Source organism: Phocoena phocoena, chromosome 2, assembly GCF_963924675.1.
Source record: "Phocoena phocoena chromosome 2, mPhoPho1.1, whole genome shotgun sequence".
In the NCBI taxonomy this organism is placed as follows: Eukaryota; Metazoa; Chordata; class Mammalia; order Artiodactyla; family Phocoenidae; genus Phocoena; species Phocoena phocoena.
In genome coordinates, this window is record NC_089220.1 from 4,841,435 (window position 1) to 4,861,269 (window position 19,835).

General features: G+C 43.9%; 1 protein-coding gene across 3 annotated transcripts in view; it reads right to left on the reverse strand.

The window, feature by feature from the left end:
* The window catches only part of EML1 (EMAP like 1), a 145,138-nt gene that overhangs the window by 43,524 nt on the left and 81,779 nt on the right, over positions 1 to 19,835 (reverse strand). For 2 of the 3 annotated variants that reach the window (XM_065871960.1, XM_065871961.1), the window contains one exon: positions 11,499 to 11,633. In XM_065871960.1, the coding sequence (XP_065728032.1) occupies positions 11,499 to 11,633 (135 nt within the window). Of the gene's footprint in view, positions 1 to 11,498; positions 11,634 to 14,623; positions 14,681 to 19,835 lie in introns of all 3 variants that reach the window. The other variant, XM_065871959.1, reaches the window with a different exon arrangement.

A 19,835-nucleotide genomic window follows, 5' to 3' on the forward strand; every position in this document is an offset into this window, starting at 1 on the left:
GGACCCCAGCTTCCCACCGCCCTGGAGAGCGCACGGCCGGGCGTGTACTCAGAGGCACCCAGAGAGGCCTTCTTCGATGCTCCACTCTGCGGCCTCCTCGGTCCTGCTCACCACGCCCCGCCTGGCTTTATCTGTATTAATCTCTCTCCCCAGAAGCGCAGGAGGGCAGAGATCTTTGTTCACGACCGCGTCCCGGGGCCTGTAACAGTCTTCAGCTGCTGCCTGGAAGCTGGTAAGGTCTGGAGCCCTCCCTGCCTCTGATCCCAGCTGGCCCCGTGGGTGTGCGTCTGGCCAGGGGGCTGGGGGCTGTCCCAGCGGCCCTGCTGCCCCCCACCTACCCCAAGGTAGCCGGTACTTCCTGGCGCCTGGCACCTCTCGCTGTCCTCCCGGTCAGTCCTCAGCCTTTACTGCGCCATTACGGCATGTAGCCCCTCCAGGGCCCCCTCTCAGCATCTTCGTCCCTCCTTCGGGGTGGGACCCACACAAGGCCCGGTGTGGAGCATCCCTCCCGGTCCGTAGGCTGGGCCCTTGGCAGGTGCCATGCCTGGGCTCAGAAAGGGTGTCTTCAGAACTCCTGTCCTGCTCCCAGGCTCTGTCACAAGCTCACCGAAGGTCTGTGGAAAAGGGGTGCGTGTGTGTGAAGGTTCCCCTTGTGCCTGGGGCTCCCGAGAGTTCTACACCACTCGGCCTCTCAGGATTCTACAAGCTGTCAGCTCCTTTCTTCTTACAACCATTCCTCCTCTTCCTGCAGCTCTGCCAAAGATCACGGTGGCCAGGGCAGTCCCTCCTAAGAGGAGCTTGTCACTTTTGGGGCTGGAGTTCGTCATATCACTCGGTGACCTCGGCTCCACGGTGGGCTCACCTGGCTTGTTCTCGTCGTTGGCGGGAGTGACACTCTTGTGATTTTCTAAGCAGAAGCGTAAGTCTTAACTGCAACTTTTATATCTTATTAGATTCACAGGCAGGGCAAGGACACAAGAGGAGAAGCTAAAACAGAAGACTACAAAGCAAACCTACTGGTTAGGTAAGCCAGGCGGGGAATCAGAAGACAGGAATGTTATTTTTCCATCATGACTTTGATCACAAAAGCAGAAAGATGCCAAGTCCATGAAACAGACATAAGCAATCTGGAACCCTCCCTAGAGATAGAAGAGAGCAATTACAGATTATGTTCCTCTTAGAAAGAGAACATCCATAGGGGAATCTGAACTTCAAATATAGGGAAGCCAGTGGAATTCTGATGTTGAAGCACCATAAGAAGATGGATGAAAGATCCGTTAAAAGACCAGAAAAAGGTAGCTGAGTGTTAACAGCTAAAGGTCACTGAGAGGTACCAGGTACTGAAGTTCTCATAGTTCTTTACACCTTGCTCTAAACTATGTATTACCTTTCGGGTATACAGGTATTGTATTTAGAAAACATACTATCGCTAGGCTTCGTTATTTTAGAAAGTTCAATTTTTATAGAAAAATATACTCTACTTACTTTAGAACCCACGATTCCTGCCCACATACCACCCTCCTGAAAGGCAAAAAGCCTGGGAAAAGGTACTATTCCAACTCACACATGCACGTCTTATAAATACAAACCTATAAAATGACAATAAATCTTCCCAACTATTGATAGAAGGGCAAACCCACAGAACATGTGATGACGATGATCCAAAGTTAAAGATGCTGTGGCCCCAGGTCAAAATCAGTTAATGGCAGCCGTGCGCCAATCACCTGTCCGATCTTGAACTCGCCATCGATAGAGCTGAGAGTGGGCCCTTCAGACCCAGCACGCTGGAAACACGCTCGGGCTGTGAGCTCACTTGGAACGGGAGATGACTGCCTCTCAAGGTGTGGTGTAATTTGTCCCTGGGCACCCATTCCTTAAATGGGCTAAATGGAAAACTGAAGTGGGGGACTTGGCACTGCCTCTGCCACCAGGGTGTGGTTCCTGGGGGCGGGGGGGGGGGGTGAGAGTGAATAAACTCTGGGACCAGAATGAGGCTCCATCCATCCCTATCCGAGTCTGGAATCAGTGCAGATGTTCCCCACCCTGAAGCCCAGGACTGAAGTAAGTCCAGAGGAGAGAAAGGATTTCCCTTCTGGCAAGCAAACGCTCATCTCTTGGCTATTCCGGCCTCAGGCTGCTGGGCCCAATATCTCCAAAATGAACCATGGTGCAATCCAGTGCGGGTCTTTTTACTGCTCTGTTTTTGGCAGGAGGGAGATTTGCTGAAAGAGCTTGGCTGTACACTCCCTAAAGCTGGAAGGTTCGGGAGACTCTCCTAAGGACTCTTCTAACAAGAAGCAGTACCTGGGGGTCATGGAGGACGCGAGGAAGCCTGGAGCCTTCACCAGACCAGTAGCTGGATCTAGAGGCAGCAGGAGGAAACCAGACAGTTGGCCCAAAGAAAAACTCCCACCCGGAGCTGTGAGCTCACACCACAAAGCAGCTATAATCACCTAAGTCACATGTTATCCCCGAAAACGTTCACTGTGGACTCTGGTTGCCGGGACTGTCAGAAGCGGCTATTTCCCCTTCATCTGATATCATTCAGATGACTCACTGTGGGCTGGGTGTTTGTAAGGGGGAGAGTCCAGCCAAGAACTTGTTCAGACTCAGATGCAACGAGTATTCCCTGCACTGCTCCTCTGCAGTGGGATCCGCGCTTAGCACGTTCGTATCTGTTACTAATTTACCCCAAGGTCCTGAAAGCTGGTCTCCGACACATGGGTGACGCATGTAACAGGGAGCTCTGGAGACGGGAATTAGGGCAGACTGACAGTGGCCAAATGCTTCCGAGCAGAGATACTTGCTTTACAAAATGATTAATAAGGTCTGATCGAGGAGGAGACCGTTCCAAAGTCAAACATGTTTTTTCCCTGCAACTTATTCATCTACAAAAACGGTACCTCTCGGCATACATACCGTGACTCCTGAAAATGACTTCACTTGATGAAATGTGATCCCTGCTGGGAGTCAGGATACTCTGCTATGTAAATAATGATTCTTTTTATAAATTGCCCTTAAGTAAGCAGCTGTTAACTACAAGTAGGGTCATTCAGGAACCATCTATTTAAAATATTTAGAAGTTGCTACTGGGGACAAAAACTACTGCTTCATAGACATTTCCAACCAATGCTTCCAGTTTAACGTGGCAGAAGGAGCACAGGGTTTTTTGTTTTTTGGTTGCACTGGGTCTTAGTTGAGGCTCGCGGGCTCCTTAATTGCAGCACGTGGGCTCCTTAGTTGCAGCAGGCGGGCTCCTTAGTTGCGGCTCCAGGCCTCCTTAGTTGCGGCTCCAGGCCTCCTTAGTTGCAGCAGGCGGGCTCCTTAGTTGTGGCATGTGAACTCTTAGTTGCAGCATGTGGGATCTAGTTCCCTGACCAGGGATCAAACCCAGGCCCCCTGCGCTGGAAGCGCGGAGCCTTACCCACTGCACCACCAGGGAAGTCCCAGGAGCACAGATTTTGAAGGCAGTTGGATTCATGTTTTATTTGAGCAAATCATTTTACCTCCATAAACTTTAGATTCTTTCATCTACAAAAATGGGACTAAAACCACTGTGAGGCACAGGGTACCGGCAGGATCGTATATAACATGTGACAAAGTATCTAACACACGGTTATTAATTAATATTACTTCCCTCTTCCTCCTAATTTCACTGACAATAACCTATCAATACATGTATGTACTTTTGAGCTCTTCACCTAACAGCCTCAAAACTAAAACAAAATAAAGAATACCATACCAGCACTTATTATTTTAACATTTGTTAAAAACTAAATGACCCCTTGGCTTGAAGAGTGAAACGATCTTTTCATTTGAAAAAAAAAAAAAAGATTCATTTAAATCACCTAATTTCCAACGTTTCGGAATCCAAAATGTAGTGTTAAAATCATCTACCAATAGGTGGTGCTGTTTGCATAGTTCTTAAATGACTATGGTTTTAAAATCTAAGTACAGTATATAGGTAACATCCTTTTATTCATTCAGGGAATGTTTATTGAGCACTTACTGTGTGCCAGAACTGTGCAAAGTGCTAGGAATATAAAGAAGAAAAAATGACACAGCTCTGCCCTCCCAAAGCTTAAGGGGGCGGGGGTGGGGGGGCAGAATGTGTGGGAAGCCCCTGGGGGGTGGGGAGGGAGGAGTTACGGTTACAGATAAAGTTAATGGGCAGGAACAAAGCAATCTGGAAGGCAGCTAACTCAGACCAGGGCGCTCAGGCAGGCTTCCCAGAGAAAGGGGCATCCTGAAGGATTAGCTGGAGTTCTCCTCCTGCCAAGTTTCCAGACACATACATATGCTACTTAGGACAAGAGACAAACCTCCACTTACTAAGTGTTAAAAAGTGTAATTCATCAAGCTCTGCATTTGTTTGGTTTTGGTATCTGTTTGATTTTCTAATACTACAATAAAAAGATTTTTCTAGGGGCTTCCCTGGTGGCGCAGTGGTTGAGAGTCCGCTTGCCGATGCAGGGCACATGGGTTCGTGCCCTGGTCCGGGAAGATCCCACATGCCGCGGAGCGGCTAGGCCCGTAAGCCATGGCCGCTGAGCCTGTGTGTCCGGAGTCTGTGTTCCGCAATAGGAGAGGCCACGGCAGTGAGAGGCCCACATACCGCAAAAAAAAAAAAAAAGATTTTTCTACATATGCTATCTTCTTACTTTCATTTGGGTTTCTCTAATGAAGACTGAGTTTGAATATCTTTTCCTTATTTAATTGGCTACTCGTATTTCTTTCTCAGCAAACTGTCTCTGTTCAAACCTTTTACCCACTTTCCGATTGACTTAACTGTCCTTTCCTTCGTTGGTGTGTATTGTGACCTTTGGAAATGAAAGACATTGGCCCTTTTCAGTTCTGGGTGTCATTCGTATTTGTTGAGAGGATGAGTCTTCGTGGGTTTTTCCTTCCCACTTCCCGCCAAGCCTTACGCTCTGTCCTGCACATGGTAGGTGCTCAGTGAGTCAAGCAGTGCTGGGAAAGGGTATGAGTAAGGTGAGAGAAATGTTCAGAATTTCTGATTCCTCCCTTTTCAGGTTGGGGTGAGATCAGAAACGGGAGTTGGAGAATTCTGGAATGTCCCAAAAAAGAGAGGCACTCAAGGGCTTCCCTGGTGGCACAGCGGTTGAGAGTCCACCTGCCGATGCAGGGGATGAGGGTTCGTGCCCCGGTCCGGGAAGATCCCACATGCCGCGGAGCGGCTGGGCCCGTGAGCCATGGCCGCTGAGCCTGCGCGTCCGGAGCCTGTGCTCCGCAACGGGAGAGGCCACAAGAGTGAGAGGCCCGCGTACCACAAAAAAAAAAAAGAGAGGCACTCAATATTGGGGAGTGGGGTGAGCAAAGGTGTACAAACATCAGCTCCAACTCTGGGATGGAGAAGGCAAATAACAGTAGTCATACCATCTATGGAGCACCAACGTCGGCCAGCCCCACGCTACGCACACCATCTTGTTTAATCCGCACAACAGCCCTGAGAGGTAGGTATTAGTTTGTACTGGTGCTGAGGGAAACCCCAAAGAGGCTAAGTAACTAGTTCACAGTCACATAACGAAAGTGGCAGAGCTGGGATTAAAATTTGGTTATGGCTATAATGCCCCATCCGTCTACGCTCTTTTTGTTATATTGATTGGGGTAAAACGATTCGTTCAACAAATGTTTATTGGGTACCCACAGCATGCTGGGCACTGTTCTAGGTGCTGGGCTGGTCTGACAGGACTAGAAAAGGCTTGTTGGTACCCAAACGTCCAACAAACGTGCATTTGCCTAGATAAATAATGATCCACATCTGAAATAACGTTGTAAGAGTGTATTTCCTGACACAAAGACATGCTCACACAGCAAGTGAAAAAGAGGGTTACAAAATGTAGGCAGAAGAATATGCTTTATGTAAAAATTATACCCGACACACATGCAACGCCCTAGAGATACAGTCTGGATGGAAACACAATAAAATGGTAGCTGTGAGTTCTCTGAGGGCTGAGATAATAGGGGATTTTCCTTTCCTCTGTTTTGTACATTTGGATATCCTAAAACACATGTTTACTTGTGTAATAAATAGATTACTTCAAAAAGGAAAATAAATCCTGCTGGCGGAGAGTGAGAGCCAGTGTTGGAAGCTGTGGCTATCAGGGTACAAGACAGGGTGAGGAGCCGGTAGATGAAGGACCTTGAACCCAGGCTGAAGATTAAGATTTACATTCCACCATCAGTGATGCTAAAGGAAAAGAAAAAGCAATGCTGAGCCTTGAGGACCCTGAGGTGTCAATCAAAAGACTGCCTCATTGGTGTGCAGAAAAGGGAACCCTCCTGCATTGCTGGTGGGAATGTAAATTGGTACAGCCACTATGGAGAACAGTACGGAGGTTCCTCAAAAAACTAAAAATAGAGTTGCCATATGATTCAGCCATTCCACTCCTGGGCATATATCTGGACAAAACGATAATTCGAAAAGATACATGCACCCCCTATGTTCATAGCAGCACTGTTTACAATAGCCAAGATGTGGAAGCAACCTGAATGTCCATCGACAGATGAATGGATAAAGATGTGTGTGTGTGTGTATGTGTGTGTGTGTGTGTGTGTGTGTGTGTGTGATGGAATATTACTCAGCATAAAAAAGAATGAAATAATGCCATTTGCAGCAATACGGATGGACCTAGAGATATCATACTGAGTGAAGTCAGACAGAGAAAGACAAATACCATATGACATCACTTATATGTGGAATCTAAACTATGACATAAATGAACTTATTCATGAAACAGAAACAGACTCACAGACATAGAGAACAGACTTGTGGTTGCCGGGGGCGGCGGGCGCGGGGGGCGGGGGCGGGCGGGTAGGGATGGACTGGGAGTTTGGGATTAGCAGATACAAACTATTGTATATAGAATGGATAACCAACAAGGACCTACTGTATAGCACAGGGAACTATATTCAATACCCTGTAATAAACCATAATAGAAAAGAATATACATATTATATTATTATAATTATATATATTATATATATAACTGAACCACTTTGCTGTACAGCAGAAACTAACACAACATTGTAAATCAACTCTACTTAAATAAAATAAATTAAAAAAAACAAGACTGCCTCACTGAACGCTAGAGCTTAAAGAAGGATGGAGCTGAGAGCTCCTCTTAGGGTTCTGAACTTCACAGCCTGGATAAAGCAGCCAGTTGCACAACACAGAAGGGGATCTAAGGGAACACTTTTATGTGGTAGACGTCTTCATAATTTTGAAGCTGTCTTCATATTTGTTTACTCCAAAGATGGGCAGTTTATTTGTGTGTTACAAGGTTTCCAGCAGATGGCTGAAACATTTCTTGTTCTAACAAAATCAGCTCATACTGCAACAACTTTTTGATGGAAACAAAGTGTCTTGCTTACAAAGTTGATATATCCTATTCCAGCCAGAACTACAAAGGAGGAACCAGTTGGATAATTGAAACATTTTATCAGTCTAGCAACATCTAACATAAACTATGCCTTACAAACAGTAGTTGTCTTTCTGTCTGATATAAAACATTTAAAAAAAAAATTTTTAAAAACCTCTCTTGGATTAGTCTCCTGGCGACATCAGATAGTACAGGCTGTTTATCAGAATGTTATTGGTGAGTCCCTATTTAAATTTAATAAATACTTCATTATGACACAAATCACTGTATAACTGTTAATATTCACTTACAATCAATAATATATAGGGGCTTCCCTGGTGGTGCAGTGGTTGAGAGTCTGCCTGCCGATGCAGGGGAAACAGGTTCGTGCCCCAGTCCGGGAAGATCCCACATGCCGCGGAGCGGCTGGGCCCGTGAGCCATGGCCGCTGAGCCTGCACGTCCGGAGCCTGTGCTCCGCAACGGGAGAGGCCACAATGGTGAGAGGCCCCCGTAGCGCAAAAAAAAAAAAAAAAAAAAAAAAATAATAATATATAAAGTGAATATTACATTGCCATATATTGCTTCTGTTCTTATGAAAGTTCTGTCAGTACAAAGATTAATAAGGGCTGTTAAAATTCTGTGGCTCATTACAAGCAAAATATTTTAAAACGTTAACTATTCTAAGATAAAAGCCTACAATGTCACAAGAGAAACTGTTGACTCTCATGACCATTTCCAAAGAAAACGAGATACAGGAGCACGAAAAGTGAAACTCTCAGGAATAATAGTTTCTATGAACACAGAACGCATAATTATTATTAAACAAATTAATGTATCTTGGAAAACGGGGATGTTTAGGACATCAAAAACACTATCATTTTATGTTGGACAGTAAGATCTGTACAGTTTATAGGGAGTGTAATTATTATTATTGAGAAATATAAATGTTGAAAGGAGCCTCCTTCTAATTTTCACAGAAGTGCCAGGTGCGCTGAAGACAGCGCTGTATATGGTGTGTGGTCATCGTGAGCTTTACAGCAAACAGTCTGTGATTGACACAAGTTAAAGCACTGCCCTGTGTGAAGGACTTGCTTCTGCAAATCAGGACAGACCCAAAGTTACACCTCACTCACTCACATCCTGATAAGCTTTCCTGTGAATCTCGGGGCCTGCACACCAGCTCTTTCTGATGTGACAGTAACAACCACGAGAACATATGGTCGGTCCTCTGTCTCCGCAGGTTCTGCATCTGTGGAATTAAACACCCACAATCGTAAAGATCCACGGTTGGTTGAATCTGTGGATGCAGGACCCACTGACTAAAGGACTTGAGCGTCTGTCCTTGGTATGGGGGTGGGATCCTGGAACCAATCCCCCTCGGACAACCTGGGATGACTGTATAATACTTTATTTCTCCCCAACCAATTTTACATTTTGCCAAAATCCAGGTTGCACTCATAGGACTGTGTCCTGTGAATGTAAGTTAATATGTGTTAGACCAAAAATAGACTAATAACTTCAGATGTCATCCACCACCTTCATCTTACCAATGAGGAAATGAAGTTCAGAATTTTGGAAAGCCTCGTGAATTATTTTCTTCTACTCTGCCCAGGTCTCAATTTATAACAGCTGCCGTTACTGAGTGCCAAGTGCTATGATAGGTGTTTTCCTACCCAGTTAGCTCTTTGACAAGATTCAAGGGAATTAGGTATAAAATCCCTAATTCACAGAGGGCAAAAACTGAGGCTCAGAGAAGTTAACTGGCCAAATTCACTTACAAACCCAGATCTCCCTTTTACTCCAGAGCCTGTGTCCTTTCCATTACATCTTGCTGTTTATAGTAACCAAATATGGACAATGTGTTAAAATGCAAGACAGCATTCTGGAACCGAGAACAACGTAAGACAGCATCCTGGCACCATGGACAAATACTTGGGTGTGATGCAGAAGAGGTCACGCTGTCTTAGACCACCGAGGATCATGTTTAAAAGGGGAATTGCACCGAGCCCACCTCTCTATCCCTTTCTTTGCCTGCTTTAAGCCGTGGGGACTGGGCATTGGTCCATTAGACTCCAGCTCTGATTCGGTACAAGGTCAAGGTAGTCCAAGAGCGGGGCTCTTCATATGGGAATGGAAAGGAAAGATGAAGGGAAATGGGCAGGCAGCAACAGAAGCACCAGCTTGACCTTCACCTCTGTTGCTTCTCAGCTACTTCTTCCTTCTGTCGGAGTTCCTGCTGCCATCATTCCCATGGGCCCCTAAAGGTGTCTGTCGGTACCAGCAATGACCTGAGAGAAGGCAGGAACTTTCTCTCTGAAGCTCCTTAGGTGCAACTCAACCAGTTCAGTGCTACGTGCGCCTCAACTACTATTCCCGGGCTCTAATGAGACAAAGAATTTATGTTTAAATGGACGTGTTTCGTTGCCTGAATTATTTTTATAAAATGATCAGTAAATTTTCCCAGTCCCTCATTTCCAAATCAAAATTTCCTACGGTAGCATTAAAAAACAAAAAAACCCTTTGTAAATATCTTTCATGGAAATATTTACCCAGCACACTTAGCAAAGCCATAGGATTTAAAAGATACAACAGATCTGGAGTTTGCACAATGCAGATTCTTTTTGGAAATTCTTAATACAAATCAGATGTGCAGAGAAGGAGCCAGGTTTTTAAGAACTGCCAAGATCTAGACATCTCAGGTCAATTTCCAAGCTTACGCTGAATTCAGAGAAGCCTAAAGGCCACCCTGCATCTCTCACTCACGCTCTGCTACCATTTTAACCACTTGGCCTTATTTCCAAGGTATTATCACCCAATTAGCATAATCTTCTGATAAGAAGTCCTATTAATAGTCTAAATTAGAATACAACCCCATGTTAGTGGTTTTGAGATTGTTAATGGACTGTGGACTTGACCTGCTAGAGATATGAGAGGCCCCTGTATCTCTTTCTACAAAACGTATCTTTTAGGAATAAAACTGAAAAAGGGTTTAAGCTTCCTTTACAGGACTGAATCAGAATGGACTTACAAGCTTGGAAATTTTTCAGCCTGTGGGTTGGAGTCCACTGCTTTATGACTAAGCCTTCTCCTTACACGAACATTTGGAAAAAAACAAAACAAAACATGGTTAGCCTGTGAAGCTGAAATTCCTTCCTAAGCCTTGCTCAATAGAGAGAATAGAATTAAAGCACAATGTTTAAAAAGAGAGAATAAAGTACATTGAGTAGATATATACAGAGACAGAGAAACTGATCTCAAATACACAATACATTCTTAAACATAAAACAAGCTCTTAGGGCTTCCCTGGTGGCGCAGTGGTTGAGAGTCCGCCTGCCGATGCAGGGGACACGGGTTTGTGCCCCAGTCCGGGAAGATCCCACATGCCGCGGAGCGGCTGGGCCCGTGAGCCATGGCCGCTGAGCCTGTGCGTCCAGAGCCTGTGCTCCGCAACGGGAGAGGCCACAACAGTGAGACGCCCACGTACCGCAAAAACAAAAACCAAAAACCAAAAAAAACCAAGCTCTTAAAATGCCCCAAATTAGCTTTCACTAATAAAATGTTACTATTAACAGGGAGCTATCATAATCCATTATAAACCAACCTCAAAGAAAAAACTCAAAGCATGTTTCATGAAACCAGAAAGAAAATAGTTCCTAGTTCTGGTGTTAGCTCAATATTAAAAATAGTTTCTGACAAATCATAAAATTACAACTTTTCACCCAGTCTGTCGCAGAAAATACTGTTCACAAACAAGCCACTGAAATTAATTTTAAAATAGCAGCAGAGAGCATTAGAAATGTAAAGTGCTCCGTATGGAAATTCAGAACAGGTTCTCAGATTCCATGGAGTTGGTAGTAAGCAAATTCTCAGAAACGACTTCTGTCTGAATGGGAGCCCTGAGAGTTCAAGTTGTAATTTTCTACTTGGATGATAACTGGTGTGAGCTGTGACCCGCAGCTGTTTGATTAGCGCCCACGGTGACGTCAGGAGAAGGAGTATGGGGCATGGAGGGCTCACAGCTTGTGTGCGTATTAGGGGGTCTTCGGATTCACCTCTGGGAAAAGAGGCCACACAATATCTGAACCGCAGGAACCAGAAGTAAGACGCCCCTTACCTTTCACTGTTCTTTTTGCCACTAGAAGAACTGCTGGTGGATCCCGTGCGATTCCGGTTTCCTTTGGAATCCCCATAGCTTTCCCTTCGACCACCAGGAGATACCCGTTCGGAAGAGCTGGTCCTCTTGATGGTACTAAAAGTACAAAGTAAATGACAATGAAATCCTTCACGGAGTGATTTTATTTTATTGCTGACTGTGAAAATATATACATAGAACATTCTATTTCCGTGTGGCTATTTAAAAGATAGAGTGGTTTGAAATTCCTAACTATAGAGATCAAAAAACTTTTCAGAATGTCACTTGAGATCAATGCCCCTACTCATTGCCTTTGTAACTGTGGCAATCAGTGCAGTTCAAGGTCATAGAGGAATCTGAAAGGTAAGATTCCCAACAATACCGTGAGAACTCTCCAGGGGCCTAGTGGGAGGTGACCCCGCCCTTGTGCAAGTTTCAGTCTAGACCAGTGGTGCTCGACCAGGGGTGACTCTGCCCCCCAGGGGCATCTGACAATGTCTGGAGACACTTTTGCTTGTCACAACTGGGGCAGGGGCAGGGCTGCTACATCTAATGCATAGAGGCCAGGGATGCTGCTAAACACCCTGTAATGCCCAGGACAGCCCCGCGACAAAGAATGATCCAGCCCCAAATGTCAATAGTGCTGATATGGAAGAACTCTGGTCTAAAGGCATACGTGGGACAAAGACATTCCACTCTCTATAGGATGCCTCTGTTTAGAGGTGGTGCCCATGCAAGTGCTTACTTCCTTCTGAATAAACAGAGGGACTAGAGTGGTTGGAAGCCTGGTGAGGGATGTCTGGGGAAGACTTCCTGAAGACTGTGAATTTCTGGGAGACAGAAAATGAACGGCTTGAACGTGTTATAATGACACAGTAGGGAAGAGCCTGTCCTAGGAAAAGGGATACCCCACGCACAGGTAATTCACAGGCGTGAGGGGTCAGTTAGCCAGGGCAGGTTGATGGTTTGCTCTTGGAGCCCGGAAGTGTATTACAGGCAGCCCTGTAAAGTTTCTTTGTTTGTTTTTTTTAATCTTCATCATTAGGCCATATGTTTCCTGAGATCCCATCTCATTTATCATTCTTATATTCTTTGCAGAGCCTAGTATAGAAGCTTGATAAATATTAATTAAATGACAGGGTGAAATAAATGAAACGATCAATGGTAGTGTCACCCTGACCCTGTCACAGGCAGAGGCATGTGATGCTATAATTTAGCACCTGCTCCGTGAGGAAGAAAGAAGGACAAGAGTGGATGGTGGTGCCGCTCCCGGGTGGGGCTGCGGGGGGAGGTCTGGTCTGGATGCACAGAGTCAAGGTGCAGGTGGGCGATAACGCAAGTCTGCAACCCAGGAGGTGGCTCGGGATTGGCACTGTCAACTGGGGGGGGGGGGGTCACTGAGCCACGGACGCGGAGGAAATCTACACGCCGGGAAGGAGAGAAGATGAGAACGGAGAGAACCTCCCCGGGAAAGAGTGACTTTGTAAGACGTGAGTTGAGGAACTGCCACAGGAATCTCAGGTAGCAGATAAACCCCGAGGGACTGGGAAGGAAGAACCCCCAGAGGACAGTCAAGGTGCTGGGGTCGTGGATGCAGGAGGGGGACCTCGATGATGATGATGAAGCCTCAGGGGCTCCAGTCAGGGGAGGGTGGAGACGGACCTGAATTTCAATCCAGAGGACACAGGCAGGAGCTGAGAAGCTTGGACAGTGAGACTACTGCCCCTGGGCTGGATTCCAAAGCCTTCCTTTCTCACAATTAAATAACACAGAATGTGCAAGAGCCTTGCACACGGGATGCTCTGCTGTCTTCCCTTCATTCTCTTTTTCCTCCTCATCTCTGCCTTCCTTTGGGCCAACTTTAAGTCCTTTTTCCTCTGTAACTTCCAATCGGTCAGTAAATAATCTCTCAGCACGTTTTCAAAAACTGCACGGTGTATCGGCTTTTGAAAAGCCATCTCGCTCCCTGAGTGAATGGACATAAATAAAATGACCATAATCATGGTGATGTGAAGACACTTTCTGCGTAGTCTTTCTGGTCACTGAGGAAACTCTGAATTGACAGCCCCAGGACCTCACAGCTGGGATCTGCACGGGTGTGCCTTAAGGTCAAAATGTGAATTTTTAGAACTCTCAATTTGAGGACAAGGAAATTATAGATCTTAGGAGAGCCTTACTTACATTTCTGAAATTTAGGATTGAAGTCTAAAAATTACAGAAACCTTTATGTTTAAAGTTCAAGATCTTCCAGTGACGAAAAACACCAAGCTAATTCCACGTTGTGGGAGCTCTCTCTGCTAAGCATCTGGCCTGCCGAGGCTCTCAGGCACACTGCCCCGGCAGCTGGCAGCCCTGAGCGGCACCTCCATAGTGTCCTTGTGGGAGTTCAGGGTAAGTTCATGGCATTTTAAAGGCTTGTATAAAACACCCTTAAAGAGCTGAAAAGCCATGACTATTAATCAATGATAGCAACCGTTAATCGATTTTCTAATAATCAACACTCAACCTGGTGGCTGGAAGAGTTAAGAGGGGAGATCAGTGATGGAACCACGGGCAGCAACGGTTCGCATGTGTTAAGAGCTTCGCGTTTTATATGAATCATTTAATTGAAACCTCACATCCCCTGCAGAAGTATCATCGTCCCTATTCTCCAGATGAGGGGACAGCTTCAGGGATACAAAGCAACACGTCTGAGGTTACTTGACCCCTTGCTCTCTACTGGGCCTCCTAGTTAAGGCCACCTAGGGAATTCCCTGGTGGGCCAGTGGTTAGGACTCCTCGCTTTCACTGCAGAGGGCCCGCGTTTGATCCCTGCTCAGGGAACTAAGATCCCACAAGCTGTGCGGCATGGCCAAAAAATAAATAGATAAAATAAAGACCGCCCGCAATTTATGAAACACCGAAGTACGTTAGTTTTGAGGACCTGTTGAACAGAGGTGTTGGACGTCTAAAAATCCAATAAAGGTCAATAATTAATACAGTTATATGATTTAAGCCTTGATCAATGGCAGGCATCGGAGAAGGCCCTCTAAGCTACTGCACTAAAAGGGTGGTAGAACTACCAAAGCATTAGTGAGGGTTACAAAGTAAATCTAAGTACTCCTCACCTGGGTGTGGAACTGTTCAGTCTGCCTGCATTGAGAAGACTCACAGACCTGTTTAATCTACGTGTGAGAGGCACGGAAACAAAGGAGAATAAACACGACTGCAATAATAAAAGCGTGGAAAAATATTTTGGTAAACTTCAATAAATTACAGAATACACCGCACATTAAAATGGGAAAACATTTTGGTTTGCATATACAGACTTGGATATAATCCATCGCGGCTCCTTCAAGATATTTGTCATTCACGCATTTGCATTAAAATGTTAAGCTTTTAAAAAAATCTACTATTGTTGTATACGTAGAAAAAACAAGAAATTTCCTTTTGAGAGCCAAGAGCTCTCATGAATTAAAGAGGATTTACTAGGACTCAGAGTGAAGGACAGAAAATAGAGCTTGAAGACAAGACATCTGCAGGAACAAGGGCGGCCGGAAGAAGTGATACTGTATACTCACTGAGAGAAGCCTCCTTCAACAACCAGCAGGGAATATCAAAGAAGTTATGCTCCCTCTGGACAGCAAGTGAGAAATCATGTGCTTTATTTTGAAAGTGGTAGAAGTCCTAGCTTGTGAGAGACTGTATAATAACACAGCACAATGTTTTACTGCTTAAGGCAAGCATTTTTGGTGTAGAAACGCAGATACCATCATTTCTCTTCCCTTCTGCTCTCAACCTCCACTCTCAAACCCACAGTTCTGAAAATACAATGGCTCTTTGCCTTACACTACGGTTGCATTCAATGGTTTTTGCCAATTTAAACTAAATTTTAGACATAATAAAATCTCTGCAAAGGGAGAACAGAGGAAAAATGGCCATCTTTCTTCTTATGGTTAGATAATAACGCTAAACGTAATAAGTTACCACAGCATCTTTCTTTCATTATGTGATTTAAAACCAAGAATTGGTTTTCCAAAATTTTGCAGAAAAGATCTCAAACTTTTACAACTGAAAAAAAATACTGGGACTTCCCTGGTGGTCCGGTGGAAGCCTCTGCGCTCCCAACGCAGGGGGCCCGGGTTCGATCTCTGGTCAGGAAACTAGATCCCGCATGCCGCAACTAAAAGATCCCGCATGCTGCAACGAAGACCCGGCACAGCCGGGTCCTATTTATAAATAAATAAATGAATGAGTAAATAAAAAGGAAAGAAAGAAAGAAAATACTAATCTGAGGGGAAGCTTGTACTCGTGACCCGAGATTTTCTGATGAGGTCATTTGCCATGACAGCCGGAGGGATTAACGCTAGATTAAAACGATTATCTACTCAACAAATACTCATTTGGAATCAATTTATACTGGGCTGTACGCTGAGCACTGGCAAATCAACGTGGGACCAGGACTAACCTGGTTTTCGTCCTGCAAGGGGTGAGGTAATTGTGACAGATTGAGGTCACGCAACTTCAGTAATTAGGAAATGCTCTTATCTTTGTCTAAAGACATCTTTGTAGCAAGAACCAAGGCATTTCCTAAGAAGGCTGGTGGCCTTAGAGAATTTGACAGACCAAAATAAGTTTTTTTTCTATCATATGAAGCCAACTACCCGAGCCCAGAGGGGGGGGAATTGCAACACTTCTGATAAGAGAATAAGTACCAATTCATCTTCCTCTGTTCAACAGCATGAACTCCCATTTCTAGCTTGTTACAGAGATCACACTCAAAACCTGAATTAACACATACATTTCAATGGATCTCAATGATAAAGAGTATATTAGAAAAAAAAAAAAAACCAAAGCAGATTTAAATCATGTAAGTACCTGGCACTGACTTTGGTATTTTTACAAATGCTGTTATTTCTAATGAGTGCAACTATTTTTCTAAAGGACTATCAGCTGTTTGTTTGAAAGCCATAGATATTTACCATCCTACCTTCCAACTGGAGCAGAGCATTTTAAAAATAATGCTCTCTTTTTGTACCAGTTTTGTTCTTTTGATCTCTCTTCTCACAGCTTTGCCCTATTGTATAGCTCTACTTAGGAGTGGAAAGAATGAGTGATTGTTTTGAGCCAGTGGAAATGTTATTCTATTGTCAGCTCCAGCATCCCCACTGAGGAAGGTATGACCCTACAATGTCTTCCCCGGATTTTCTGCCTTTTCTCCTTTCACTAATGGAAACAAAGCTTTTCCCAAGGATTCCAAATCACGCCCCCAATCGAAGTCTTAATTGGCAACACAAAGCACAACCCCTGGGTGCTGGACAATTTCCAAAGGGGATTTTGTTCTTTAGTACTAGGCTGAAAAAACCCCGGAGAAAAGAAAACAAACATATACCCATCCACACACCAGAGATGCCCCAGCTTGGTTAATTTGGAACTCTGATTACAGAAAAATTCCTACATGATTATAAATGTATTTGAAATGGCTCGGAGGTTGTTTTAATCCTAACAGGCGGAATGCCCAGCTTGCTTCTGTTTTCAAAATTCTCCAAGGAGAGATCTATAGGAACTTCGTCACAGAGTAATTATTATCTGCCACTGTTCGGGTTTCCAACTTCCAGACAGATGGGAATTCACATCCACGGAAGCCCACAAAAGGCAGAGGAACAAAATAAATGAATCACTATGCTTTACACCGAAACACCAAGAGTCTCAGACACTCAATCTAGAAAACCGTGTATTTCTAGTTGGCTGCTGGACGTTAGCTTATCAAATGAATAAAACTGATTATTTTGTAAATTAAAAAGAAAAGTCTACAAAGGCCTAAGAACGTTTCTAGAAGGAAGGTTGTTGTTTAAATGCTAATACACACACACACGCACGCACATACACACATATATAAAATATCATGGCTACTGATTATCTTCCCCCGCCACCATCCTTTCCTTCTAAGACAATATTGCTGAGGGCAAGCACTGTCCATGAGCTCCTTCATACATGGCTGAAACAGGGGGCAGAGGACCCAGGCTTCTGCTCACAGCAAGGGGCCTGGTCCTGTAATGGGTGTTCAGGCCCTGCAGCCCCATATGAATGGGCAATTCTGTCTCTCAGAGTCGCAACTTGCTGCCAATCTCTGCTCAGTCACCCTCGCCCCTGCCTGCTACTCCTGTCAGCACCCTCAGGGGCATCTCAGAACATCACTGTTTCTAAAGAGCATCACCCAGACAGGATGGGGAACACGAAAGGGATGGTTTCCAAAGAGCAATTATATCAAGCTTTTTTTTATGAGTAGATGTAAGCGCTGACCTGGAAATCTTTGCAAGTAGCAGCCTATCACAGTGAAAGGAGTGTGAGCTCTGGATCCAGAAAGACCTGCGTTCGAGCCCAGGTTCTCTACTCACTTGATCCCGGGCAAGTTACTTCACTTCTTTGAGCGTCAGCTTACCCACTGGCAAAACAGGGATAATAATATCTACCTTGGAAGGTTGTTTTGAGGATCAGTGATAATGGTATTAAAAGCTTGATGCTTAGTATGCTTTTATTATTGAAAGAGAATTTCTATCATCGTCACGGATTTAAAGAGGGCCCGAAGCACCATTAGGGCTCTTTGTCTTTTTCACATCCTGTGGGAAAGTATCAATTCGATTCTTCAGCAGAGCCTCACTCCTGTAGTCATCTGCATAAATCTCATTCCCCAGCCTTATCCTACCCTGAATCGATGTTTCAAATACTAGAACTCAAAAACACAATTTGCCAGGGATTCTAACAGTTGCGCCAATTAATCCTGCAAGGTCTAAGAAAACCATAAACAGTCTATTGAGTGAAGGATCTTATTGTACTACATCAAAGTTACTTTGGATCAAACACAGAGCCTTCCACAAAATCAAAGTGCAAGAATGCTTGACATACGCTCTCATGAAAGGAACTGTAAGCTAGAAATTGTATCTACATTTCGAATTTTACTTTTATGATTTTTTGCTCTGAAAGAAAATTTTCCTTTTACTTAAATGCCAAATATATAGAGATATAAATTTTAAAAGTTTATTTTCTTTAAGAATAAAGAAAAAGAATCTCATTTTTTCATTAACTACTTGCTACTTTAAAAAGTCAATCTTGAAATTCAACAACTCACTCTTAAACAGCCAATGAGTTAAAGAAGAAATCGCAAGAGAATTTTGAAAATATCTAGAGACAAATGAAAACAAAACATTCTAAAACTTGTGGGATGCAGAGAAAGCAGTGCTAAGAGGGAAGTTTATAGCTGTGAAAACACTTGCATTAAAAAGAAGATCTGAAATCAGCAACTTAACTTTATACCTCAAGGAAACAGAAAAAAACAAGAACAAATAAGGCTAAAAGTCAGCAGAGGGAAGGTAATAATAAAGATTACAGTAGAGATAAACAAAATGGAGAAAAGAAAAACAGTAGAAAAAAGTCCGTGAAACCAAGAGTTGATTTTTGAAAAGATCAATAAAATTGCCCACTCCTCCATTAAACTGAGAAAAAGAGAGAAGACTCAAATCACTAAAATTAGAAACTAAAGAGGGACTATTACAACTGATGTCACAGAAATGAAAAGGATTATAAGAGACTACAATGAATAAACGCATGCCAACAAATTGAATAAACTAGAAGAAATGAATAAATTCCTAGAAACATACAACCTATCAAGACTGAATCACGAAGTACTGAAAACTCTGAATAGACCTATAACTAGTAAGGAGATTGAAGCGGCAATCAAAACTCTCCCAACAAAGCAAAGCCCAGGACCAGATGGCATGACTCCAGAATTCTACCAAACATTTAAAGAACGAATACCAATCCTCCTCAAACTCTTCTAAAGACTAAAGGGGCAGTGGGGGCACATCCAATCTCATTCTAGGAGGCCAGCATTATTCAGATACCAAAAAAAAAAAAAAAAGACAAAACAAGAAAAAATACATGCCAATAACTCTGATAAATAATGATGCAAAAATCAACAAAATACCACCAAACTGAATTGAACAGCACATTAAAAGGATTATACACCATGACCAAGTGGGATTTACACCTGTAATGCAAGGATGGTTCAACATAAGAGAATTGATATAATATTGTACATCACATTAAAAGAATGAAAGACAAAAACCACAGGATCACCTAAATTGATGCAGAAAAAGCACTTGACAAAACTCAACACCCCTCATGATAAAAACACTCAAACTAGGAATAGAAGAAAACTACCTCAACATAGTAAAAACCGTATATGAAAAGCCCACAGTGAACTCATACTCAATGGTGAAACACTCAATGGTGAAAGCTTTTCTCCTAAGGTCAGGAAGAAGGCAAGGATACTCACTCTCA